Source organism: Zalophus californianus, chromosome 14, assembly GCF_009762305.2.
Source record: "Zalophus californianus isolate mZalCal1 chromosome 14, mZalCal1.pri.v2, whole genome shotgun sequence".
In the NCBI taxonomy this organism is placed as follows: Eukaryota; Metazoa; Chordata; class Mammalia; order Carnivora; family Otariidae; genus Zalophus; species Zalophus californianus.
The window spans coordinates 6385274-6412931 of NC_045608.1; the positions used below are offsets into that span (position 1 = coordinate 6385274).

The following is a 27658-nucleotide window of genomic DNA, read 5'->3' on the forward strand; positions in this document are numbered from 1 at the left end:
TCAGAACTTTGCAGCTGTGAGAAAGGAATAGTCCACAGATGGTGTATAGATAACATCCGCCCCCAGGATGTGGGGCAGCTCCCCAACATCAAACACGTTAATATTTTCACAGCAAAAGATGTGAATGTTCGTACTAAATGGGATAAATAACCATGATAAGCAGGCTCATGAGAGCTCATTTCACGTTCTGCCACCAAATGAATGACCAAAAAGTGAATTTTCATTTTTAGAGCTTTTTGGATTTTAGAATTATAGATGAGAGATGGTGGAGCCATACAGCCTAAGTATTTGTTCATTCAGCCCACGGCCAGTGAACTCCTTGCATTTACTGGAGCTGCAGTGTCTGATATGGTAGCCACTAGCCCTGCGGCTATTCACATTTCAGTGAGTCCAGTTCCTCAGGTGTGCTTGCCACATACTTGTTCAGCTTCATTCACACTATCCCTCTACTGGTTTCTTAAAACAGTCCGCACTTGTTTCTACCTCAGAACCTTTGCATATGCTGGTCCTGCGGCTGGGAAAACGTTCCCCTTGGCTCTTCTCATGGTTGACTCCTGGTCATTCAGGATTCAGGTCAGGGGTCACCTCCTCAGAGAGTTTTCCTTCCCTGTTACCACTCATCCAAAGGAGTGCCCTGTTCCAGTCACTGTCACTTTACTCGCTTTTACTTTTTTTTTTCATGGACCTTCACCATCTTACTTTAATCCTATTCATTAATGTGCTTGTTTTATTGTCTGTTTCCATAACAGACTATGACAACATGAGACGAAAAAGCATTATTTGTCTTGTTCATGGCTAAGTTTCCAAGTTTAGAATGGAGCTTAGCACAGAGTAGGTGCACAACAAATACGTCTTGAATGGAAAGCCAGAAGGAAGGACAGATGCACCAGCTGTGGTCCCTGATCCAGTAGGGAAAATAAGAGATGCACAGAAGATATAGTACCACGTATTTTTATTGAAAACCCACTGTATGCCTGGCACATAAGAAAGTTCTGCTGATACTGTGTGCACTGGCTGTTCAAAGGGAGAGATCACTTCTCAGGGATGGGGTAGAAATCAGGAAGGCTTCATGGAGGGGGTGGCATTTGAACTGGGCTTTCCCTAAAGGATAGGGTACTGTTCAGGTATGGGAGATGTTGAGGGGTGGGTGCCATATTCCAGATGGAAGAAACCACAAAGGTATGGAGACAGCATTTGTCAAGGACAGGAGACAGGAAATAGTTCTATGTGGTTAGATTCTTCAAAGGAAACTGAAAATTGCCTTTTTGAGATGTGGGTTCCTTTCCTGAAATTCTTCACATTTGACCAACTGGGCCAAAGAGACCACAGGCACCCACATCCACTGCCTCCAGGGTTGACCCCTTCTCTTAGCTGGCCATGCCCATCGCTAAGAGGCCAGACCCCCAGGCAGAGAGACTGCTGGGGTACAGGCCCCTTTTGCCATCTTCCTCGGCCCCCTATCCTATTCCCAGTATAAGCCCTCCCAGACCATCAGACAAATACCCTTCTGGAATATTCCAGCTCTCACAGAATTTTTGACTCTCTTATCTCACGCCTCTCAACTCTCTCCAGTGAAGAAATAGAAGAGGAAAATCGAATACCCCAACCTCCACCGGTTGTCCACCCGAGAATGTCCCCCCAGCCGGAGTCTGGGATCAAGCGACTGTAAGTGACATGCTTCTAGAGTGTGGGGCTGCTCGCGCACAGCCAACCTGGTGGTTCACACAGCCTCTCACTTCTGGGCACCTGCTCCGGGGCCAGGCTTGTCACTAACCACCTCCTGCTGAGACAGGCTTAACCCCGGAGCACGTGGGGCCTCGCGCTCGACTTTGAGTTCATCTCTGCCCCTGAATGCTGAGTTCCTCCAGGGGGTTCCCAGGCAAAGAGGTTTGGGTAAGGCTGAGAGGATGGAAAGGGGGTGGGGCCTGTGGCTGAGGTTCAGGGCTTGATTGTATCAGGTGGGGCATGTCTCTGGGCAGCAAATAAGGCTGGCGGGGGAGATTCATGCATCCGAAGGGCCTGCAGCCCCAGCTTGCAAAGGCCTGGAATGGGCCCTGGTCCACCCCATCTGTGCATTTCTATGATGACTCCCCCACCCTCCCGTAAGAAAGTATTTATTCCTACATAATCCATGCAGAGTCAGGCCCTGTTTGCTATGGGGAACACACAAGAACGAAAGAACTCAGCCTTGCATTCAACCAGACTTAAAGCTACTTGAGCCGTTCTCAAAGACCCCTTTGAGATTCAGAGAGTTTGTAGACCCTCTCCCTGGGGGAGGAGAAAAGCCACACATACAGCTGTGCATGCAGTTTCAGGTTTGTTGACCGTTGCAGCCCTTCAGATAAAGGGTGAAAAGCTCTGGTCTGGTTGGCTGTGGTCTGCTAAGAGCCTACTGTGTGCCAGGTACCATTCCTGCAGAGAGATGAGCTCATCGAGTCCCCACCATACCCCTGTGAGGTAGAGCCACTGTCATTCCCATGTTAAAGCTAAGGAAACTGAGGCAGCTGCCTAAGGACATTCAGCTATTAAGAGGCAGAGCCAGGGTTCAAACCTAGGCAGCCTGGCCCCAGAGCCCACATTTCAGACCATCTGCCGGGTACGCACACTCGCACCATTGTCTTGTAGCCTTATTATCTCCCCCAAGAGGGTCTTCCTGGCTCCTGGCCTTCCAGCTGTACCCACGGCTTATTACAGAAGAGGCCTCCTCTCTTTCTCCCAAACTCTGGCAGAAGCTTTGTGAAAGCAGGCGGCATGGGTTGGAAAGCCACCGGGAGCATGTGGGGAAAGCAACTGGGGTGTTACTTGGGTGCTTCAGCCTTTAAAAACCAGTTACATTGGGAAATTCTTGGCTAGCTCTGACCCTGTGAAGTGACTTGATGCTCAGCGATGGTGGATGGCAAGGGCAATGCAGAATGTGTGCAGCCCTGTGACTGCCCGAGCCTCTCCTCTTGGGGGGGGGGGCCAAGAGGTGGCCCTGTAGAGTGTGCTGAAACTCAACTCAGAGTAACTTAAGAAAACTGTTGGCTAAGGAACCCAGAATTCCCAGGCCAGGCTGGCTTCAGGCTCAGCTGGATCCAGGCCTCGTCATCAGGGCTCTGCCTCGGTCCCTCCACCTCTGGCTTGGTTTTCCTTATGTGGGCTGTACTCTTGGACACGCTGTCCCTCAGGGTGGCAACATGGCAGACATCAGCTCAGGCTTCTACTTTCTTTGGTCTGAAACTCCATCGGGAAGAGAATTTTCCACAGCAGTCATGGAATCGAGTCTCATTGGCTCAGACCGGGTCACATGGCCTCTCTGCCAACCACAGAGCAGTGCATCCATCGGCCAGGTCAGGGTCTCCTCCTCATGCCTGGGGCTGGGACAGCTCTAACTCGCTCTGGTTCCGATGGACTGAAATTAGGGGACGGATGGGCCCCACGCAGATTAGAGGGCTCGTTAGACAGAAGGAATGGGCGTCCACTGTAGCCTAATCATGGGGGAGGGGGAGTCTTTCAGGCTCAATGTATGATGGACTCAGCACCCAGGGAAACTCGCCTTCGGGTAGGGTTTCTCATCCACTGCTAAGAAATGGGATTGACTTTGCTTAAAACTCTGAGCCATCTGCCAGCCCCACGCACAGGTAAGGATGAGCATAATCAATTTTGTGTTTCAGCAGCTATCACTTTGGGTGAAGAGCTGGGGGAGCGGAGAAAAAGTTCATGAGCCCTCATAGTCCGCCCCTGGGCTAAGGAGGGGCAGGACCAAGACACCATCCCTGTGCTTCCTAGAGCCGTTCATTGGCACGTCTTTAAAACTCAGGCCTTTTTAGCATCTTCACGTGTTCCGCATGCACAACGCCTCCGGCACGGTAATTCTAAGACATATGCATTTCTAAGCCTGCCTTCCAAAGCCGGGCTGTCCTGATTTTGTAGTTTTCTGCTCCAGCCCCCTTTCCTCACAGAAAGGCAATTAAGAGTTGGCTTTTGCAAATCCCCAACTGGGTAAAATCCAGAGGCAAGTAATCAGAATGAGCCAACAATCTTCTTCCCACTGGTCCTTCTACCCACACCTGAAGAAGCTGTGGTGTCAAATCCTCTCTTCCAGATTGTTTCACAAAGGATGCTTGGCCCTTCTCCCCTTTAGTGTGGCCTCTTTCTGCTCAGCAAGACCTTGGGCTCTGAGCCTGGCAGTAGGAACAGCTGGAACTGGGGAGCCAGAGAGAGAGAAACAGAGGGAGAGAGATCAGAATCCCCCGTCCAGGGGGTGCAGGTGGCCAGTCCCGTGGCCACCCCAGCCTTCTAGCGGACGACTGGATGACCAGGCTGGCACAAAAGGCTTTTGACCAGCCCAGGCAGGACACTGGTGCCTTTGTCCAGCTCGGCTGCTGACTGGGGCTGCATCAGTGTGGCCCCTGAGCCCAGAGCCAGGGGCAGGAACGAATCTTCCCTGGGGGCTGGGGCAGGGAATGGCGGTTCTCAAGATGGTTCCATGCCTACCTCCCTTTCCACCCCTCACACCTCTGGCACCCCTTAGGGTCCACTTGTGCCTTCGCCCTTGCTTTTGTGGCATATTAGTCACACGGCCTCTCCAGTACAGGTCATGGCTGCTTTCCAGCTCAGCTCCACGCCCTTGACCGGTTTCCTCCATCCACCAGCAAGTGAGCAGTAACTCCCATTGAGGTTTGAAGGGGCTTTATTCATCGGCTCACACCACCTGAAGTAAGGTATCATCCACCCTGTCAGAAACTCAGAGCTGGGACGATGAGCCCCATTTCTCAGATGCGTCACGGGCCCGGAGAAGCCCATTGACTTCCTTTAGAGCAGACCACTGGGAAGGGTCAAAGTTGGGCTTTGAACCCATGCCTTCTGCCTCCCGCCTCCCCTCCCCCATTTCCTCACCCTGTGCCAAGTCTCTAGCTGCGGGCGGACTGCCCAGTTCCCTTATCGCTCAAGTGCACCGCAAGCCAGGGACGTCAGTGTCTACGTTTCTGGGCTGAACTGGTGAAGGGAACCAGAAACTCCTGCTTCTGGTCAAAACAGAAGACGGTCCAAGAATAGCTTGTGACCGAGCAGCTGCTGGCCGGAGAGTCCAGGTTGGCACCGCCTGGGAAGGTCACGAGGGAGCACGGAGTGACTCCAGTGTTGTTTCCAGTGGCCGCCAGGCACCAGCGCCCCCCTTTGTGTGGTCTGCGTCTCTCGGTCCCTACCGACTCACACACGGCAGCTTTCTGCGGAGCTGGGGCCGGAGGGCTGAGTCAGGGGGCCCGGGGGGCGGGGAGCAGGGACAGCCACGGAAGCGATGGAGCAGAACAGCTGGTCACGCGCCGGCAAGGGTGGCCTTCGTAGTAGGCGGCCCCGAAGCATCAGACAGTCATGGCAACAGCGCATTCTGTCTCTGTCCTCCTACCCACCGCCCTCCTTGCTTCAGCCCAGAAATAGCTTCTTCACAGCCGCCCGTTGCACCGCCTGAAATGCCACCGTCGCAACTTCATTTGGATTGAGTCTTCTAGAAATCCTCAGTGGGGAGGAAGTAGGTAAAACCAGCATAAACGTTCAACCGAAACAAGCCAGCCTTTTTCGAGGAAGGGGCTGTCCCTGTGGAGGAGGTGGTTCCTGCAGGGAGGCACCTGGAATAGGAAAGAAGGGGGCCACGTGTCCAGAGACACATTCGGTCAGTCAGCCAGAACCCTCCAGGCGTCCCAAGGCCCCTGGGCACTGGTCTGACCCCTGATGGGGCCCCAAATGAAGGCAGGCAAACATGTCACCCTGGGCCTGGGGCCACCCTGCCCGATGACGGTGTCTTTGGGGGTTCCTGCTAGGCCGAGAGGGGTTCTGGTAGAGGTCGGTGCAAAACCGTGTGGCTTGGAGCCCCTTGACAGCCTGGCCTCAGGGGAGTGGGCCCATTCATTTGACAAAAGGTATCCCCTTTTCTCATCACCACGAGAAGATACCCATGTGGGTTCTGCCAAGATGCCAACTCCCAGCTACTCCATGAAGTGTATCGGAGGTAAATCCAAACACAGATAATCCCCAGCCTCATCTGAGACAGTCATTCCTCTCTCTTCCCAGCCAGCATCTTAAAAAAAAAAAAAAAAAAAAAAAATCGGAGTTCAAAATTAGCACTGGTGGCTTGACTGGAGTCTCTTCATCCTCCTTGCCAAGACAGGAGACTGATGAGGATTCACCGTCAGCTCTGACTTACGCAGGCAGGTGGCTTATGCAGGCTCTCTGCCTCAGTTCCCCTGCCCGGGCCACCCGGGCCACCTCATCTTCTGCCCTGGATGCCCCCTGGCTGCCGTCTTTGGGGCGCGGAGCCTGCAGTGTGTGGCAGTCGGAGGAGACGTGCTGGAAGACACCCGAGGGTGTCGCCACTAACCCACGGCAGGTTTGGCTCCTTCCTTCCCAACCCCAGGCCTGCTTTTCAGCCCCGAGGCCGCCGCAGTCAAGTATCACAAGCGGGGAGCCTTCCACAGCCCAAACGCTTTGTCTCAGGCCTCTGGAGGCGAGGAGCCCCAGACCCAGGTGTCGGCAGGGGCGGTTCCTTGTGAGGGCTGTGAGAGAGAACGTTTTGTGCCTCTTGTAGCTTCAGCGGCTTGCTGGCGATCTTTGGCCTTTGCGGGCCCGCAGAAGCATCGCCTGGACCCCGGCTTTCATCTTCACCTTGCGGTCCTCCTGTGGGCGCATCTGTGTCCAGATTTCCCCCTTTTAAAAAGATCCCCTCTTCTCCAGTATAATTTTATCTTTATGTGTTACCTCTACAAGGATCCTATCTCCCAAAGAGTCGCTTTCTGAGCTACTGGGGGTTAAGACTTGACCGTGAATTCTGGGGAGGGGGACACAGTTCCATCCATGACATCTGCCATAAGCAAACCCTTCAGCTGGCCTGTGTGTGTGGTGTGTTTATTTTTCATGCCTCCCTGTTTTTATGTTCTCTGTGTCTATCTGTACTTCTCTAACCAGGATCTTTACAGCGATAATGCCCATGGTAGCTGCTGGACTGATAATAGATGACCCCACACTGCAGCCCGTCCGAAGACTTGTTTCCCTTGTAGGCACTGGGTTTTTGTGGGTTCATTTTGAGCTGTGCCTCTGGAATGTGTGCTGCGGCTCTGCTGAGGCTGCTCCGCCTTCCTTGGCCATTTTAGCTGCATGGCCATCACCCGCGTGTTCCCATTTGAAGTGGGTGTCGAGTGTGATTTCAAACGTGCCCTCGTGAGTCTCGACCTGCACGAGTGAAGCCATGGCATTCTCGGCTCTGTCACCGATAATTCTTTTTGTCTTTTTTCTGTTTCTATTCTAAAAACCACCTTGTCCATGATCCAGTAAAGAAGGTCCTTTAAGTGACGGGTCAGTAATCAATGCCCACTGTGACCCTCCCCGCCCCCCCGCCCCTGAGTGACACTAACGCTGTGTTTTCGACCTTCACGCCCTAGCTTTCTAAACTGCTTTGTTTTGCCAAGCCATCGTCAGAAAGCCATTTGGTCGTCTTTTTAAAAAGGAAGAGCAGAGGAGGGGACCAATTCTTTGTTTCTCTCTGTGTCCCCTTGGACAGGGAGTGGCACGTGGCTTTCCTGCTTGAGTTAGGTAGAGGTGAAATGTAACAGTGATGTGTTGCTGCTGTATCTCTGGCCAGCTAATTGCCTTGATTACACCATGGAAAGAGCTCACAAATAACCCAGTGTGAACCTTGCACCTTCATTTGTCAGTGCACATATCTGTTGTAGAGAAAAGAAACTTTAGCCGGAATTTCTCCAGATACACTCGGCTTGCCCCAGCTTTCGATGAAAGACCACTTTATTCCTGGTAGGAGGTGATTGTAGGGTCCAGTGACCACAGAATAGTAAAATCATTTGCACCCAGATGTCATTACAACTGAACTCCATAGGCCACAGCACTTTAAAAAAAAAAAAAAAAAAGGCTAATAGGTGAACAGACAGAACTAAAAATAGTTGATCTGAAGCTTCAGTTTCTCAGCAGTGCATTCCTATTCCTTCCTGCCCCCCTGAGAAACATAACATAGCTATTATCTCTCTTACCAAGTTCAGAAACCAAAATTCAAAAGTAGCAGAACTCGGTGAGAGTAGAATGAATCTCATTAGAAAGTAGGAGTATCAAAGGACAGTGGACAATTCTGGAAAGGTTTTTGGGAGAAATTCAAGGTGGGCCACGTCAGGTTTACTGGCCAGGGTCCTGGTCTTTGTGGAGGTGTGGCCAAAGCAGACCTTGTTTCAACTGGCCCAGTTTTGGGGCGCCTGGGTGGCTCAGTCAGTTAAGTGTCTAACTCTTGATTTCGGCTCAGGTCATGATCTCAGGGTCTTGAGAGATTTTCTCCCTCTCCCTCTGCTCCCCCACCTTTGCGCATGCTGTCTCTCTCTTTAAAAAGTCACACGCTCTATGGACTGAGGCAGCCAGGCACCCCTAAACTGGCCCATTTATTTTTTTAGGGAGAGAGAGAGAGGCAGAGGGAGAGGGAGTCCGAGCATGTGACTCTTAATCTCAGGGTCGTGAGTTCAAGCCCCACATTGGGTGTGGAGCCTACTTAAAAGTAAAATTAAAAAAAAAAATTTTTTTTTAATGGGCCAGTTTATAAGCTTGCCTGTGATTTCTTCATCTTTTCTTTATTTTATTACGTATGTTAATCACCATACATTACATCATTAGTTTTTGATGTAGCATTCCATGATTCATTGTTTGTGTATAACACCCAGTGCTCCATTCAATACCTGCCCTCTTTAATACCCATCACCGGGCTAACCCATCCCCCCACCCCCCTCCCCTCCAGAACCCTCAGTTTGTGATTTCTTCCTTCATCCCTGAGGCTTCAGATGGTTCACTTTGATCAATGATCGGTTATCGCAGCTGTTTTTGGTTTTGGTTTTGTTGTTTTTTTTTATTTTTTAGAGAGTGTGGGGGCGGGCAGGCAGGAGAGGGAGAGACAGAATCTTAAGCAGGCTCTATGCCCAGCGGAGCCTGACACAGGGCTCGATCTCATGATCCTGAGATCATGACCTGAGCCACTCAGGTGCCCCCAGTAATCACGGCTGTTTTAAAAAGCCCTCTTTGTCTACATTAGCTGCTGCCATGTAGCAAGTTACAGTGCTAACTTCTTTTTTTTTTTTTTTTTAAAGCAGAGGGGTTTTTTTTTTAATTTTTTTTTTAAGATTTTATTTATTCATTTAAGACACAGATACAGAGAGAGAAAGCATGAGCAGGGAGAGAGGCAGAGGGAGAAGCAGGCTCCTCACTGAGCCAGGAGCCCAATGTGGGGCTTGATCCCATGACCCTGGGATCATGACCTGAGCCGAAGGCAGACACTTAACCATCTGAGCCACCCAGGCACCCCTATGGTGCTAACTTCTAAAGGCTTTTGCCCTTAAGTCAGTTTTTGACACTGTAAATTGGTGTTTTCCCCAATTTCATTCGCATACAATATTCACAGTGTTTATCCAATGACAGAACCATGTGTACTATTACTTTTCAGTTGTCTCATTTTTCTAAAATACCTACTTTTGGCTCCTCTCTAGCATTAATATCCACAAAATCTGCGCTTTGATGTGCTGCGTATGTACTTTCCCGATTCACATTACATCACAACTTAAATTAAAAACATTCATCTCTTTATGTCAGAATCATCTTAAACTCTGTGTGGCTTTCAGTTACTACCTTCTCTGCATCATTAGGGTAAGGAAACTCCAGATGTATGTTTCTAGTCATTTTTTATTTCCACTGGTAATGGGAAGAGACCGTCAGCAATGCTTAAGTAAGAGAGGAGATGCATCACACATCACCTACGTGCATGCCCCATTCACACTGTGTCACCTCCCAGGTTCAGTGACAATGACATGCAGAATCCCCTGCTGCTTTCTCAAATAACTTTGACCCGCGCCCCCACTTTTTCTTTCACACCTTGAATTGACCTGCTTCTTCCACATTTGCTACTGTATGTCCTGGCATGGCAGAAACTCTCTACAGCGCACAGCAAAGGACCGGCTCTCATTTTTTTCTTTCTCTTCCAAAAAGGTTTAGCTTCTTCTCCCGAGACAAGAAGCGTCTGGCCAACACACAGAGGAACGTGCACATCCAGGAGTCCTTTGGCCAGTGGGCCAACTCCCACCGTGATGACGGTTACACGGAGCAAGGACAGGAAGCCCTGCAGCACCTGTGACCACAGCCCCCCTCTGCCCTCGGACCGGAACTGTCCCCTGCCAGCGCCTGCAGCGGAACCTGGCAGCCCCAGGTGTCACGACCTTGCACACCTCTGGGTTCAGATGCACCCTCAGAACTGATGCCTCAAACAGACTGTCTGCTTTGAGGAAGCACACCGAAAACCTGATGCCAAACTCTAAAGACATGTTTATTTATACCCAGGGCTATCACCGTTTATAATAGATGACTGATCCCTTAGGATATATATTTAATAATACCATGAGCAGAGGTCAGACTTTTGCATTAACTTCAGAAACACAAGCTTCTTTAAGCCAAATACATCACATGCCACTATAATTGCTGTTTGACTTGCTTTGTATGAAATTCTATGTGTAGAGGTTTTATTAACACATTTGTCATACTTAAGTGGGAGGCAGGGAAGTGGTAGATTTTCATTAGATCATTCATGAAATTGTCATGGTGGTAGCATAATATACAGGATGCATCCATTAGAAAAGCGGGGCCTCCGAAGTCACCAGACGAGCTGGCCCCACTTAGATGCGAAGCAACAGAAAATATGGATGACAGTCCAGCCCAGAAACTGGAGATGACTTGCAAGAGCCAGTGGTTCTGTTTTGCACCTTGTTACTGATACTGCCTAGAGCGTGTAGCGAGTGCCTTGGAATCAGCTGTGAGTTATGCAGTACTAACCAAACAAAGTTGCTAAGGATGAGACATTGCAACCTTTCTCATTTGTAATTTTTTCCCCTTGGCTTCTTTCTTCCTTTTAGTCTTCCATATATCAAACACTTAGACCCCTATAAAGACAAGTGTACAAGAGCGGATTTGGAATGGGGTGGGGGAGCCTAGGGGATGCAGGACTGGGGAGGAGGGGGGGAGGCTCGCCAGTGCGAGGGTGGTGGGTGCAGAGATTGCTTGGGGACCGCATGTCGGGCTGACTCACGGGGCTGTGGTGGCAGACAGCCAGAAGCCTGCATCTGGTGAGCTGGGGTTTCGCCAAAATAGCACTCTCTCTCTACCCACAGAGAACCCAGGGCACAGGCTGGGTGCTGACAGATTGAGAGAGGTAGCATTTGCTAACAGAACACTCAAGTACGTCTGACGGGTCCACTATCTACACATTGCTAAGAAACCATCAGGTGGGTTTAGAGTCGACCAGGACTCTGTTTCCAGACTGCTGAAAATAACAGTCAGACAGGATAACGTTGCTTTTGCACAGGGGTTCTCAAACCTGACTGCCCACAAGAATTATCGGTTGATTCTGAGAGTATAAAAGCGGGTGTATGAAGGAAGCCCCCTCCCCCTGGCCAACTTTAGTTGCCCTTTCCCCCAGGAGTAACCAGTGTTGCCACTTTCTTGAGTGTCTTTCTTGAAAGAGCTTATAAATATACATGCAGTTATGTAACAAAATGTATTTTTTCCTTTTTTTTTTTTTTCAACATAAATGGCAGCATACTATATATGTGCTATTCTGTACCTTTCTTTTCTTAGAATACCCTGGAGATGACCACATGAGTACATAAGACGTGGGTCTCCATGTCCCACAGGGACATTTGACAATGTCTGGAGATGTTTTTGGTGTTTTGGTTGTTACAACTGCTATTGTCATCCAGTGGGTAGGCTCCCAGGATGCTGCTCAACATCCTACAATGCTCAGGATAGTGCCCCACAACAAAGAATCTAACAGATGTAATAGTGCCAAGATCGAAGGACCCCTGGTCTACCATGTGGATGCATAATCTGTTCATGTTTGTCCATGCCCCAGTGGACAGGGAGCTTCCTTCCAATCTTTTACTGCCTAGAACAGCACTGTGCACATTTTTGCACATGTACATCAGTCTGCAGAATAAACTAGAATTACTTGCTAGGTGATAGGGTGTATGCCTTTGTCATGTGGCTACTGCTAAGGTCCCTGCTGTGGGGGCTCTACCAATTTTTTTGTTTTGTTTAGTTACCAGGGCCCATACAAGATGAAGCCTGAATGTCAAGGATGGGGTCTGAGTGTGCACATTTGTTTAATCCATCCATGTTCTGGTACCCAGGGTTGATAACCGCTGGCTTGGACGATGTAAACCCCATGACTGGATTTCTTTCTTCTGATGCTGTCTCGACACATGCTTCCTTGATGTGGAGCGCTCCTTAGCTGAAGTACCTACCAGCTCCAGCCCATAACACACTTTTGGTGCCATAATAGGGAGCACTTTGTGAAACCTGAGTGAAATCAGAAGGGTGTTCCTGCGCGGCTGTTTTTTGAGACGTGGGAGATGGTAAAATTCTGCACTGGAAGTTTACAAAGGAAAGAGTATTTTTTTTAAGATTTTATTTATTTATTTGACAGAGAGGTAGAGAGAGAGCACAAGTAGGCAGAGAGGCAGGCAGAGGGAGAGGGAGCCCGACGTGGGGCTCAATCCTAGGACCCTGGGATCATGACCTGAGCCGAAAGCAGCCGCTTAACCCACTGAGCCACCCAGGTGCCCCAAGAGTCTACTTTTCTAAAACTGTTCTAACAGCTAACAGTAGTTTTAAGATAGAGCAGGTTCCCTACGTAACAACGAGATTCATACTCCAAATGCAAAAACCTAGTCATGAATATGGTGAGTCTTGATACTAAGTCATTTACTTTGCATGAAACATCTTGAATTTTAAGAACCTGAGCTTTCAAAGATACAGCCATTGATAAAACAAAAATGCTAAGTGTCACTTTTGTGAAAATCCTGTGAAGAGCATGGTACTTTTCAAAGCCCTCAGAAACTAAGGTCAATATATCCAGCCCCCAAACAAATGGGAGGCTGGATGTCCAAGAGGGAGAAGACAAATCAATCTGTCAGAACCAGACAGAAGCCTTTCATAGATTTCATTTGTTTCACGCTCATTTCTTTGGATGGGGCTCACAAACCAGAGCCCCAGATGCCTGCAACTTTGGTTTTTCATTTTAAATGCCAGCCTCCCTGCCCAAAACAGGGAAGAAAAAAAAGGCAGTCAGCATTTGACTCAAGAATGGAGTTATATTTGTTCAAGAGTAGCTGGTTGCTGACCCAGGCCACTGCTCACACTGGTTTTGCTATGAAGTTCTGGACATTCTCCCCGAATTCACTTTTCTATCCCATTTTTATTTCAGCTCGGCAAGCCTTTATAGATATAAAGATGGAAAAGATACAAGTTACTCTGACCAGATTCGGGTTTCCCAGGAGTCTGAGAGCAATGCAAATGATTTTTGGTCATCACCTCTTTTTGCCAAGCCCCCACAGTGGTCAATTCCAACAGATAGGAGAGAATCAAAATCACAAAAACAAATTCTTTACTGCCAAATTAAACGAGAATTCTCTACTGCCACGTGCCCTTCTGTATAGATGCCGGAGAGGACAAAACTGTTCCTCAAGTTTATTAAATAATGGGTCCTTAGAAGAACAGGATGAAGAGAAATTCATAATATCGGCAATGTTCAGCTTGAACCTCGGTTCCAGACTGAAAAGAAAACTTCTTCCAGACCTCATCACCATCAGCAAATTTTATTCAAGCACTGGACATACAAACCGTATAAAAGCAACACAGATCTCTCTGTGCTTCTATTCATGCTGTGTCTTCACCTGGGTTCTGGTGGGGGTGGTGAGTCTCTATTTACTTCGGTCCCTCTTCTCCCGACCCTTGGATCTGTCTTCTCTGAAGTCCCTCTCTCTCTCCCAGTCACTTTCTGGCCACACCCTGGTTGGCTCTCTGTCCTGCCATCTCCTCTCCCGGCCACGGTCGTGGTCTCGGTCTCTTGCCCGAGAGTCCCAGTGCCTTTCTCGAGACCGAGATCGCTCCCGCTTTTCCCTTTTTCCCTCTCTGTATTGGTCATTTTTAACAATTGGCAAATTAATGGGTTTTCGAAAAGGCCGATCACGCCCCCCAAATCTCAGTTGCCCGGATTCCTTTTTCCCCCCCAGACCCCCTCCAAGTCGCCGAGGGATCCACCCTTTGAGGGTCCTTTCCAGTTCATAGTCCACAAATATCTCATGCTGGTCAATAACCAGGCCGTCTGCATCTCGGTAAGCTTTGATCAGAGAACGCTCCTCTTTGTATTCAATGAACGCATAGCCCTTTGAAAAGCCGGTGACCAAGTCCCTCACCAGCCGAAGCCGCCGGATGTCCCCATAGCGGGAAAATACTTCCTTTAACTTCTCCTCTTTGGTCTGCAAGTTTAGTCTCGCCACAAACAGGGTGAGGAGGGGGTCTCCTGTGACGCCTTTGTTGGGGGTGTATCGTGCCAACATTGCCCTCCAGACAGCGCGATCGTGTGGGTCTTCGTCAGTGCCATCAATGCTGCCAGCTTTAAGCGGGTCATACTCCTTGGCAATGGGCATCCAATCACTCATGTTCTAGGTAGGATCACAGCAAGCCTTTATGTAGCACCTATTATGAGCTACTCATTTAATCCTTATAGCAACCCCATGAAGTAGATACTGTTATTCCCTCCTTTCAATAGGGAAGGAAGCAGGACCCAGAGCCTGAGGCCTCCCACCTACAAAGTGGGTGGAAGAGTATCAAAGCCAGACAGTGGGGCTCCAAAATGTTGTCACCCACTGCTCCACCCTCCATCCCGGGAAGAAGCAAAGGGCAATGTGCTTGAATTTGATCCATCTGTGTATCATCCAATTTAGTCACATCAGGACACTTACCTACCACATAATAACATGGCAACATGGATCAAAATACAGGCTTGCCTTTCAGACTAAAATGGTCATTGGAAAACCAGCCTGGCAACTGCTATGAAAAATGGTGTTTTTAAAAACTCTTTACTGCCAAAAATTTCAAACACGTACCCATGCAGAAAATGGCATAACCCTCCACAAACTCACCCCGACTGACCAACACGTGGCCAGTCTTGTTTCATCTGTGCCCCACTTAGATCCCCACTCTTAGATTCCTTTGAAGGAAATTCTAGATATTACATGCTCATCTGCAAATGTTTTGGTATGCGTCATTAAAAGATAAGGTAAGGGCTTTTTTTTTTTTAAACACAAAACTACAAGGGAAAATGGCGCTTTTGATGTAGTATTTTGCAATAGGTAGCAAAGCTAAAACTACAGTGACTCAGCAGCAGCAGGCTCTGGTTCAAAAGGAGTATGTGATTTCTTCCCAATCCCCTGGCTGATAATCTGTTCATGCCTTAAGGCATGGGAATTGATTGCAATGGTGATTTTAGCCCCACAAGCATACTGCAGTTGTCATTCATTCTGATACAGGATACTTTTTTTTTTTTTTTAAGAGGGTGGGAAAGTTTAAGTTGAGAGGAGAGGCTGATAACATGTTACTTGATTCACATTCTGGTGAATCTGCTGGGATAATAAATACAGTGCTTGCCAACAATTCAGACACTGCTACTGCTCACATGACCACCTCTATAAAACGTTAGAGCCATTACTGAAATCTGTTACCTTAAAACCAGGACTCCAGGTGCTTGGCTGGCTCAATCAGTAGAGCATGTGACCCCTGATCTAGAGGTTATGAGTTCAAGCCCCACGTTGGGTACAGAGCTTACTTTACAAACCAACAAACAAACCAGGGCTCTGTCAAATTTATATAGTAATCTCATTCGTGACATCTTTCCATGATATTTATTAAAATATCTATAATTTTCCCCCTCTTACTCATATTTTCCTCAAGGATCTTTTTGCTTTTCTTTTTCTTCCGTTGATGGGTTATGTTAGGGGAGTGATTATTTATGGGGTTGCACTATGGAATTATTTTGCCAGTAAAAAGACCACACACAGAATAAAATCCAAAGTCAATGGCACTGCACTCAAGACCTTTGACCGTCCCTTAGCCTCTTACCACAGCCCACGCAAAATCTGTTTTACCCAGCATTGCTCCTCATTCCTGAAATGTGCCCTAATTCCCCAGCTCCAGGGCTTTCCCTGTGCAATTTCCTCTCCTGGGAACAGTTTCTTCCTTTCCACAGCTCCACTTAAAGGAAATTCTACTGGTCCTTCCAAGCCCAGCTTCCAGCCTCTTCCCCAGGAAGCAAATTTATCTGTCCCACAGCTCAGGGCACCTCTTCTGTAATACCAATCACATTTCCCCCCTAACGCACAGTAAACACTCTTCAGTCTACCACATGCTTTACTTTATCTTCAGATTCTAGGATACTTCCTGATGAATACTGAGGAACTGAACCAACTCCAATCAAAATTCAGTGGGTTTTTTGTGTCCAAATCAGACAAAAAGGATGATTTTATTGCGAACTGAGAAGCAAAACAACTTTATACTGTCTGCCACCACACTGTAAAAGGAGAGCATATATGCCTGTCATCGGTAACCAGCAACTTTGGAGAAGGCGCCTCCGGTATCCTTATTGGTAAAAGGATGATAAAACAGCGGGAGCAACAAGATGAAAGAGGATTTCAGTCCTGTCTGGGTGCTGCCTCTAACTCACTTTGTATCTCTTCTCTCTCATGGCTGGAACTTCTCCACATGAAAAAAAAGAAAATAAGAGAGAGCACTGTGTTGTTTGACTCTCTCCCTGCTCTAGTATTCTCTAACAACTCCTTTCTACTGGTCCTACCATTCTAGACCACACTCTCTACCCTCCATCACAGGGTTGGAGGAACACACACACACACACACACACACGGACCATAATAATTACAGTTAACTTGTACTGAAGACTTCGGAGGTGCCAGGCACTAATGCTAAGCACTTAATTCCCCTCACATCCCCTCACATCTCAACACTGTCAGGACAGAGGTTCTACTATTACTGTCATTTCAGATGAGGACGGAGACACACAAAAAGCTTTCTTTTGTCCCAAATCACAAGGCTAAGAAGTAGCCTTGCCAGGGAGTTACATTCAAGGGCTTTTACCACTCCAGAACTTGACTTGAGCGCTTAGTGTTTTCTTAGATGGCTGTCACAAAATATAAAACTTTGAAGATGGGGATAGCAACAGCAACAACAAAAACCAAGAGGATTCTGTGTTTTTGAGGCTGAGGAAAGAATCCCTTCCCCAATCAACAAGAAAAGATCATAAAAGATCCATCAAATAAAACTGATATTATTCCACATAGAACTCCTTTTCAGAGCTTTAAGAATTCTTTGATGTAGGAAAGACATTAGGGTTCCAAGCCGACAGCCAAGAAGGTATTCTTGAAACATCTTTGGTACAAAAAGGTGGTTTTATTAAAGCACGGGGACAAGACCTGTGGGCAGAAAGCTGCGCTGGGGTCATGAGGAGTGGCCCATTATATACTCTCAAGCTGGGAGGAAGTTAGGGATAGTCTAGTCTCTAGCAATTTTGCAAGCAAGGTTTCCAGGACCTTGAGGGGGCTAGCTGTTGTTGGGAAAGGTAATGTATTACTGTCTAATAAAACCTTAGTCATGAGACCCTTGATGTATATCGGTGGATCATATGCTTGGGGGATGATTGCCAACACGTACCTTGAGGGGGTAGAGATAAAGGAAGTTTCCAAAGGAATTTTTATATATTAAAGTAGACTTACAGGATCCTGAGGTTTGGGCTAAGATTGCCTTTTGCCTTTAGCAAAGTATCAGCATCGAGGCAGTTGAGTCCCTAGAGGAATGTCACTCTGCCTGTTTCAAGGACTTGTCAATGGGCTGTAGGTAGTGAGGAAATTTAATAATTTTTCTTCTGCCTTTGTTTCCCACATCATTCTTCAAATTAAAATTTGAAGAGAATTACAAAGGAATAGTCTGAATTTTGTTTCTCCTTCACGGGTATACTTCTATCAATACTAAATGCCAGGGTGCCTGGGGGGCGAAGTCAGTTAAGTTGTCTGCCTTCAGCTCAGGTCACCATCTCAGGGCCCAGGGATGGAGCCCCACATGGGGATCCCTGCTCAGTGAGGAGTCTGCTTCTCCCTCTCCGTCTGCCCCTTCCCCCCCACCCTGCTTGTTTGTTTGTTTTCTCTCTCTCAAATAAATAAAATCTTAAAAAAATACTAAATGCCAAGGGGGGTAAACACACACACACACACACACACACACACACACACACACACACACACACACACACTAAATGCCAAGAGAGCAGCAGGCTTCAGGGCTTCTCATTCATCTTTCTGGGAGTATTCCCTCGTTGCATTATGTTGAGATTTCCTACAATTTCTTTGGATTTTTAGATAAATGTCATTATTTCAAAAACGGGAATGAGATGTGAGAGATGAATGGTGGGGGATGAAGGTGGATGGGGAAACTAATCTTAATTAAAGACAAAAGTGTGAAAATGAACGAGAACACGGGATCGGAGACAGAACACACCACGTTTAAGACCTAGTCCGGTCTCAGGCAAAGTTTAAATCATCTGTAAAACGTAGCTACAAGCCACTTCACTAGGTTTTTGTGAAGATTAGGTAAGACATTGTCCGTGAATGTGCTTTATAATTAGAAATTATCAAACACATCAGTTATTACGAAAACGTCCCACAAAGCGTGCCTCCCCTTACTAAATCCCGAGCTTAGAATATTCCCGCGCTTTGCATCCAAGTTAACTGAAGTCGGACCCGCGGAGCCCTCCCGAGCATGCGCAGTGGCGCCGCGGCCGCGAAGGCGGAAGTCTGGGGGGAAAAGCCTGTACTCCCAGTAGCCCCGCCGCACCTCAGCCTTGACCGAGGGCCCTCGAGGCTTTCCCCCCGCACACCTCTCACCATCTGAGTGGGAGAACGGGAGAAGAGGCCCTTCTTCCACCCGAGCTCTCGCCCCCGCTTTCCGTCGCACAACCCCAGAAGGGCTCCCCCCTTTGCCAGGCTTCAACATGGCGGCCCTTACACGAGTGGACGCACCGTCCGGGCCGAATTCCCTCGTCCTTCCCGCTGGAGTGGGCCCTGCTGCCACCCGGCCGCTCCCACTCACCTCAGCAAGGCTCGGGCTTCCCTTCCCACCTTAGCCAGCGGACTCCACGGACTCGAAGCGCCAGGAGATTCCTCGCGCCTGCCCGAGCGGTCCTTTATATTGGAAGAAGCAGATTCGCCACGAGCAGTGTTTCTCGCTTTTGCTTTTAAGAAATTTAATCCACATTATGTTGAGCCTCGAGGGTATATCATCACCGAAGAGAATGGGCTTTCCGTTTTTCTAACTTTTTGCCCGACGACAGAAACTGCTACATTGAACGATTGAGTTGAAAGACTATCGAATGTGCGGTCAGTGGTCTGGGAGGAGCCGAATCGCCTTTCTTAGGGAAGGGAATCTGTCAGCGCGGCGAGATTGTCAGTTCTCGGACTCCCTTTAGGAATCGGATTATGTTATGGTGTCTTCAGAGGATGCGTGTGCTGGTTCACACCGCAGAAGAAAAGCGGTCGGGGAAGGGTTGACAACCCTGACTCCATCTTGCATCAGCCACCATTTTGTGGAGTTCTCGGAAGAGCAGCCCCTCTGGGAATCACGATGAACATTCTGAGGTTTGAACACCTGGAAAGTTCCCTGCGTCTCACAGACATGAGCAAAAAAACGTCAACCGATCACTCGGCAACCCCACCAACGGAAATTTCTCCCTCCCTGGGGTAAACAAGCTTTTAAAAACGCCTCTAGGGACGGGCACACCAACTGAGTTGGATGGTGCTTCGCAGTTTGCAAACCTAAGTAAAGAGTTGTCTCCTTTTTCCTCGCCTTTTCTTCGCTCATAGGCTCCCTTCTGAGGTTTTTCCTTAACAGTTTGGAGCAGCCGAGGAAAAAATGTGACGCAATCTAGGCACCTCCTGCGGACCTCCGGACCCGCCAAAGTGAGCACCACAGCCCCGCTTTGCTTCTCTTAGGGCGGCTCCTGTAATGGGGGGTGGTAGTGACAGGCATGGTCCTCTCCTCCCCAGCCTCCCACCTCGGTAGAGCTCAGGAGACTTTTCTTTCTGTCCTCTTTTTTTTTTTTCCTTTAAGATTTTACCTTTAAATAATCTGGACACCCAAGGTGGAGCTCGAACTCACGACCCTGAGATCAAGAGTCGCGTGCTCCACGGACTGAGCCAGTCAGGCGCCCTGAGACTTTTTTGGGGGTGGAAATTGCCTCACTTCAGAACTGTTAGCAGTTCAGGGCAAGGTTCCTCCAATACAGAATGTGTACCAATCTCTCAGAGCTTTTGATGATCCGCCTGCTCATTGTACAGATAAAAACTATGGCCCCGGGGGCACCAGGGTGGGTAACCGTCTGATTTCAGCTCCGGTCACGATCTCAGCGTTGTGAGATGGAACCCTGCCCCAGGCTCCTCCTTCGGTGGGGAGTCGGCTGGTCTCCCTCTCCCTCTGCCCTTCCCCGCTCGTGCTCGCCCGCCCTCTAAACAGATAAATAAAATGTTTAAAAAACAAAAAAACGTTGGCCCCCGGGAGCTGTAAGTTTCCTCAACCTGGGTTCAAATCACAAAATATCATTTAAAACTTCACTGGCCTCCTTGGGGCACCCTTGATATCCCTAAATTGTGTATTTAAGAGCACAGTTGGAAAGGTGAAGCTGTCGTACTTCACAGAATCAACGGAAGCCTATTTCATTTGGTACTTAGAAGCCCCCAAAAGAACCTACTCAGTCGTAGCCTCTGCAGAAGAAAAAAACTCAATCAAAGAAAGATGAAAACAATTAGAACAACTCAACACTGAATCAAAAATTACCCCACATCTTCCATTTCCAGTTCTCTGTCCCCCCACAGCATGCCTTCTATTTCTTCTGCTATATGCAGATCTTTCCAAACTTCCTTTTCTCCCCTCTGAAGTTTCTCCTTCCCCAGCCCTGCCACCAGCCATCCTCCCAAAACTATCATAGCACCTTTTAAAGTCACAGTTACTTGTACTGATCCCAATAATCAGGTCCTTTCTTTCACATCCTAGTCCTAAACAGAACTTCTTCATCTTGCAAAAGACTTTCCTAACCCAAAAGAAAATTCAAAAGAGTTCACCTGACAATTAATTTGGACTGTCAATGCCCTTAATGCAGGCCCTTCTGACTTTTACCAACTACTATGCATGCTCGTTGGACCTCTACAGGCCCAAGAATGGATAAATAAAGCTGGATAGGAAGACCCCCCCCCCCCTGCAGGATTTTAAACTTCCTCATAATGAGGCCCTAAAATAAAACTTCTAATATAGCTGCAAATTTAATCAAAATGATTCCCCATATGTGGGCACCTCAAATAAATTAGAAGGCAGTACAAAACAAAAAAGGAAGAACTTGTTTTAGAGTTTTTTGATAGATTCGAAAAAGGTTTTGTCCAAAATTCTGGAACCCTTAGATTGGATAAAGTATCAAATTGTTTAATTCAGTGTTTCTACAGGGCTTCCTTTATTCAGTCTTAACTCTGGTCAGACAACATGACCCTGACCAGCAGACCAAAACTCCTCATGATCTAGCCACCACCACTAACAGATTGGCAAAGATGATCGACTAACAACAAAAATAAATTTTAAATAGAACAAATGGCTAACCTTATGGCTCTACAAACAGCAAACCCCAAATCCATGTCATAGTTAAAACATCTGGGGATGCCTGGGTGGCTCAGTCGGTTAAGCGTCTTCCTTCCACTTAAGGGTCATTATCCCAAGGTCCTAGGATCTAGTCCGAGTCTTGCTCAGCAGGGAGCCTGCTTCTCCTTCTGCCTGCAGCTCCCCCTGCTTGTGCTTTTGTGTTCTCTCTGGCAAATAAATAAAATCTTAAAAAAAAAAAAAAAAAAAGTTAAAATATCTGGCTCAACTGATAAAACATGTTTCTTTTGCAAAAACCTGGACATTTCAGGGGTCAGTAGGGTGAGCCACTCTTGATCTTAGGGTCCTGAGTCCAAGCCCCACATTGGGCATGGAGCCTACTTAAAACAATTATAAACAAAAATACCCTGGGCCTTTTTTTTTTTAAGATTTTATTTATTTATTCATCAGAAAGAGAGAGAGAGAGGCAGAGGGAGAAGCAGGCTCCCAAGGAGCAGGGAGCCCAATGCGGGACTCGATCCCAGGACCCTGGGATCATGACCTGAGCCGAAGGCAGACGCTTAACCATCTGAGCCACCCAGGCACCCTACCCTGGACCTTTCAAAAAGGAATGCTTGAAATATAAAAGATGGCTCCAAAAGAACAAAAAAATCTTGGGGTGCCTGGGTGGCACAGTCAATTAAGCATCTGACTCTTGATTTCAGGTCAGGACATGATCTCAGAGTGCTGAGATCAAGCCCTGAGTCTGGCTCCTCACTGGGAGTGGAGCCTGCTTAGGATTCTCTCTCCTCCCTCTGTGCACCCCGCCCCCGCAACCCCACTCACATATGCATACATGTGTGCACTGTCTCTCAAAAAAACAAAAACGAAAAAATCAAAAATCTCAAAAACAATTCCTCAATCAGATTAGAGATGTTCTAAGGACAAAGGGGGGATTTTTTTCCCCTTTCTCCTAGCAAACACCACCAGAGAAACTCCCATAACAATTCAGAATGAAGATGGTTTTATTCTTTTTTTTTTTTTAAGATTTAATTTGATTAATTAATTTATTTCAGAGAGAGAGTGTGAGCAGGGGGAGGAGCAGAGGGGGAAGGACAGGCAGACTTGGCGCTGAACCCAAAGTCTGACTCGGAGCCCAGAGTCTGACGTGGAGCCCAATCCTACCACCCCAAGATCATGACCTGAGCGAAAATCAAGAGTCAGATGCTGAGCCACCCCACCCAGGTGCCCCTAAGACATTTTATTCTTATAGACCCTGGAGCAACTCCTTCAATCCTCAACCACTGATCTGTTTTCCAGTCCCCAGCCTCAAGAATACAAAAGCACTTAACCATCAGGGTCAGGGTCACTAATCAGCCACCAACTGTCCCATCTCACCCCCTAGAGTTCATTCTTGGCACTTGACAAGGCAACCATTCCTTTTTATTGGTGCCCTCATCCCCAGCACTTTCTTTTATTTTTTAAGTAGACTCCATACCCAATGTGAGGTTCAGACTCAGGACCCCAAGATCAAGAGTCACTGCTCTACCAACTGAGCCAGCCAGGCACACACACCCCTCCAGCACTTTTGTTAGGAAGAAATTTTTTGCAGGCATACCAGGCCCATATTTCCTTTGACCAAAAAAATGAAGTGCCGTTATATCTGCCTTCTCTCAATCTTCAGAATTCCTAACTGATCTGCCCAGTACTACCCTCCAGTAAGTCCACTGCCCCCCTCCCCGTTCCTAATGCACTCCCTGATCAATTGTGGGTAACCTCTTATACCAGTATAGGACACATAACCTCGGCTCCCCCAATAACTATTCAAAATGATCCATTAAAGGCCTTACCCACTATTAAGTAATACCCTTTAAGCACTATGGCCATTAAAAGAATAACTCCTATTATTCAAGACTTTATCAACAAAGGATTGATCATCCCCACTACTAATCCTTGTATTACCCCCATTTTTCCAGTTAAAAAGCCCCATAATAGAGGAAGGCATTTTGTTCAAGACCTTAGGACAAGTACCAATACAGTCATACCCTGTCACCCTATTGTTCCTGACTCCCACACCCTCCTCTAATATACCAGCTGAAATTACTACTTTTTCTGTCATTGCCTTGTGCAGTGCCTTTTTCAGCATCCCTGTCAGCCCCCAAAGTCAGTATCTTTTTACTTTTGCATGGAACAATCAACAATACACTTGGATAGTCCTACCCCAGGAATATGCTAAAAGTCCTACCTATTTGCTGACCTAAAAGATCTTGATTTCCCTGGGACATCTACGCTTTACAATATATAGACGATTTATTACTATGTTCTCCCACCCTAAAGGCTTGTCCCACTGATGCTCAATGCCTTCCCAAACAATTAGCCAACAAAGGACACAAAGATCTAAAGATAAATTACAGCTCTGTTCTGCTTCAGTCAAAATCTTAGGCCACCTTTTCCTGGATGGGCTAAAAATAGAACCAGACAGAATTACTACCTTCACCCAGTTCCCTCAACCCCAGACTAAAAGACAATTACAGGGTTTCTGGGTCTTGCTGGGTACTGTCGCCTTTAGATTCCCAATTATTTCCTCACAGCTCAACCCTTATACGCCTGCCTTTGCAAACCTGATCCACAGCCTCAAGAGGCCCAAGATGACTTTATATCTTTTTTTTAAAGTTTACTTATTTATTTAAGTAATCTGTACACCCAGCATGGGGCTCGAACTCACCAGTAAAGATCACAAGCTCACCAACTGAGCCAGCCAGGCGCCCCACCTTTATATCTTAAAAACAAAACAAAACAAAAAAAAACCCAGCTCATCTTTTCCACAACTCTAAGACACCCTAATTGCCAACTGCCCTTCTTCCTTCTTGTTCATCTGGGAATTCCAAAGGCTTGGAGGCCTACAACATCCCATAGGATATTATAATCTTCAAGTAGACCCTGTGGCCAAACGTTTATCTCCCAAATTCCATGCCCTAGCAGCCCGCCTCTGTACTCATTACTGCTGCTGAAAAACTAATAACCAGGGGCGCCTGGGTGGCTCAGTTGTTGAGCATCTGCCTTCGGCTCGGGTCATGATCCCGAGGTCCTGGGATCGAGCCCTGTATCGGGCTCTCCGCTCCGTGGGAGGCCTGCTTCTCCCTCTCCCACTCCCCCTGCTTGTGTTCCCTCTCTCGCTGTGTCTCTCACTGTCGGATAGATAGAATCTTTAAAAAAAAAAAAAAAAAAAAGATCATAAGAGACTTTGAACATTTATCCATTTAAAAAAAAAAAAAAAAACTAATAACCAGATTCTCTCCTGCAGGTATTAGTTCCACAAACAGTTAAAACTCTTAGACTCCCGCCACACCCAACGCCTATCTGCCAGTTGACTTAAAAATTTGAACTAATTTCCTTCCTCTCCAAGCATTTCAGTCTCTCACTGTCCTCCTTGCAATCCTGCTACCTTATTTCCCTTACCCCTCAAAAACTCAACTGAACACAACTTCATCATTGTAACTGACTCATTACTTACCCCTCAATTAGACTTTCACGAAATTCCCTTCCCAAATCCAGATTTTATTTGGTTTACTGATTGATCTTACATTAAAAGATGATCAAGGGCCACCTGGGTGGCTCAGTCGGTTAAGCATCTGCCTTCGGCTCAGGTCATGATCTCAGGGTCTTGGGATTGAGCCCCAGAGGAGAGCTTCCTCTCCCTCTGCTCCTCCTCTCTGCTTATGTGCTGTCTCGCTCTCAAATAAATAAATAAAATCTTTTTTTAAAAAATGATCAATAAAAATACAATGCAGGACACTCTAGTACCACTGAAAAAATTATTGAAGCAGAATCTTTATCTCAGGTTCATGTGGCCCAACAAGCTGAATTATGTGCTCTAATAAGAGCATGCCAATTGATAAATAAAACTCTCATCGTCTATACAGATAGCAGATATGCTTTTGGGATCACCCATGATTTTGGTAAGCTCTGGAAGCAGGGTTTCTAACATCCTCTGGACAACCCATAAAAACAAAACTTAGGGGCACCAGACTGGCTCAGTCGGTGGAACATGGGACTCTTGATCTTGGGGTCATAGTTTTGAGCCCCATGTTGGGTGTAGGAATTACTTAAAAATAAAATCTTTAAAAAAAAAAAAACCCAAACGTATTTATTTATTTTTTTTTTAATTTATTTATTTGACAGAGACAGTGCAAGAGGGAACACAAGCAGGGGGAGTGGGAGAGGGAGAAGCAGGCTTCCGCTGAGCAGGGATCCCAATGTGGGGCTCGATCCCAGGGCCCTGGTATCATGACCTAAGCCGAAGGCAGACGCTTAACGACTGAGCCACCCAGGTGCCCCCCAAAACTTACTTATTAAAACTGCTTGACTCCATTCTCCTTCCCTCCAGCTTAGCTCTTATAAACGTTCAAGCCCATTTCAAACTTGATAACCCTAAAGCCAAGAGCATTCATTAGGCTGACCAAGTCACCAAAGATGTGACACTTCAAACTTCTCATTCACAAATATTCATCTGTATGACACATGGGGCACAAATAAAATGGTCCTATGGGCACAACAATACTATTGGAAACCGTCTCTAACTGTTGCCCAACTAATATTTCCAAATGTACTATTTGCCCCCTTGCACAATCCTGGGAAACCATATCACACTGCGTTAGGTCAAGTTCCTCTTCCTGACAGGCCTTTTGACATCTGGCATATTGATTTCATCCAGCTTCCCCAGTGGTAATGATCTCTATATTTTCTCACAGAACTGAGGCATTTCCCTGCAGGCAAGCAACAGCAAAAGCAGGGGCCAAAAACCTATTAGAAAACAATCATTCCCAATTGGGATATTCCTTGATAGCTACACTGTGATTGAGGAACCCATTTTACTGGACAAATTGTCCAAGAGGTCTGCAAAATCTGGCCATCTTCCAACATTTTCATTGCACCTACCATCCTCAATACTCAGGATTAGTTGAACACTCTAATGGCCTAATCAAAACCCAGTTGGTCAAACCAACAACTGCCTTTGGTCCACCCAAGTCCAAAGCCTTGCTTCTTGCCCTTTTAAATCTAAGATCTGCCCCTACTAGAAAGACTCAGTTGTCTCCACCATCCAATATTGGCCTGAAGTCATTCATGACCTCTGCCTTCTCCCTTGGTTTGACTTAACTGAAGACTTCCTTACTAACCCTTAGGCTTTAATAAGACTTGACACCAGGGCACCTGACTGGCTCAGTCAGTAGATGTGCACTCGATCTTGGGGTCGTGAATTCGAGCCCCACGTTGGGTGTAGAGATTACTTTAAAAAATAACATATTTAAAAAAATAATAATACTTGACACCCTATAGTCTCTACCCTTTGTTCTCAATTCCTATGCACATTCAAATGAAAAACCAGTTAACAATATTCTTACTATATGTTCCATCAAAGGGGGAACCCCCTCTGATTGGAATATCAGCTCCATTGTTAAGCTGTCCCAAGCCATAGCCCAGGAGACACCCTCCCCCCCCCGCAAAGAATTGCTGGGTGTGTCTCGACAGACACTCCAACCAAATACAAAATGCTCCCTCTTTACTCCTCTCCTATCAATAACATTGCCCCACAGATTAAGATCCTATGCAATGCCTCTAATCAAATACCATTGCTCCTCCACCCCAGAAGTACCCTAACCCCATGTGCTTTAACCTCTTTCCCTATTTTGACATTATTCCTGTCCATAATTTCATTTCTTATGTAAGATATGTCCGCCTGAGACCTAGTGTGGTCTCTACAGATATAAATCTCACTTTTGTATTAGCTGATTGCTATAATCTATTAAGCTGCAACTATATCTCATCCACCTCCCCTAACGCTACTGCCCTCTGCCAGGTCCAGAGCAGAAGATGAATAATGAAACTTACTATCAATGCTTGGGTCCAATAATCTCCAGGGGAATGATTCATAAAAAGCCCTGTCACTGGAACGCTTGGAAGAGGTTTTGCTATAATCAAACCAATACCAAGTTCTAGCCTTACTGCAGGGCCCCTATCTTCCCACTGTGCCAAATCTTCTTTCCCAATCATCAGTAGCACCACTCTGGACAATAAAACAGGAGCAATTCAATCTCGGTGTGCTCCTGAAGGGTACAAGTGCATCTGTGGTAGACCCCTT

General features: G+C 47.1%; 3 protein-coding genes and 1 long non-coding RNA gene across 7 annotated transcripts in view; 3 read left to right on the top strand and 1 right to left on the bottom strand.

The window, feature by feature from the left end:
- The window catches only part of RILPL1 (Rab interacting lysosomal protein like 1), a 40611-nt gene extending 29753 nt beyond the window's left edge, over positions 1 to 10858 (top strand). The window contains exons 6-8 of one of the 4 annotated variants that reach the window (XM_027576327.2): positions 1573 to 1665; positions 6940 to 7027; positions 10000 to 10858. In XM_027576327.2, the coding sequence (XP_027432128.1) occupies positions 1573 to 1665; positions 6940 to 7027; positions 10000 to 10005 (187 nt within the window). In that variant the 3' untranslated portion in view covers positions 10006 to 10858. Of the gene's footprint in view, positions 1 to 1572; positions 1666 to 6939; positions 7028 to 7302; positions 7327 to 9999 lie in introns of all 4 variants that reach the window. The other 3 variants (XM_027576325.2, XM_027576326.2, XM_027576328.2) reach the window with 3 other exon arrangements.
- Positions 10859 to 11000: 142 nt separating this feature from the next.
- On the top strand, positions 11001 to 17540 carry LOC113912705. The gene is made up of 3 exons (XM_027576331.2): positions 11001 to 11285; positions 12189 to 13752; positions 16264 to 17540. Exons 2-3 carry the CDS (start codon positions 12928 to 12930, stop codon positions 16372 to 16374), a joined length of 936 nt encoding a protein of 311 aa, XP_027432132.2. The 5' UTR covers positions 11001 to 11285; positions 12189 to 12927; the 3' UTR covers positions 16375 to 17540.
- SNRNP35 (small nuclear ribonucleoprotein U11/U12 subunit 35) lies at positions 13640 to 19735 on the bottom strand. The gene is made up of 2 exons (XM_027576332.2): positions 18994 to 19735; positions 13640 to 14504 (listed from the first exon to the last, which is right to left on the bottom strand). The coding sequence occupies exon 2, from the start codon at positions 14499 to 14501 to the stop codon at positions 13761 to 13763; it is 741 nt and encodes a 246-aa protein (XP_027432133.1). The 5' UTR covers positions 14502 to 14504; positions 18994 to 19735; the 3' UTR covers positions 13640 to 13760.
- Positions 19501 to 20930, top strand: LOC113912709. Its single transcript, XR_003516934.1, has 3 exons — positions 19501 to 19640; positions 19764 to 19859; positions 20011 to 20930. It is a non-coding gene; the product is annotated as an uncharacterized LOC113912709 (long non-coding RNA).
- The last annotated feature ends 6728 nt before the right edge of the window (positions 20931 to 27658 follow it).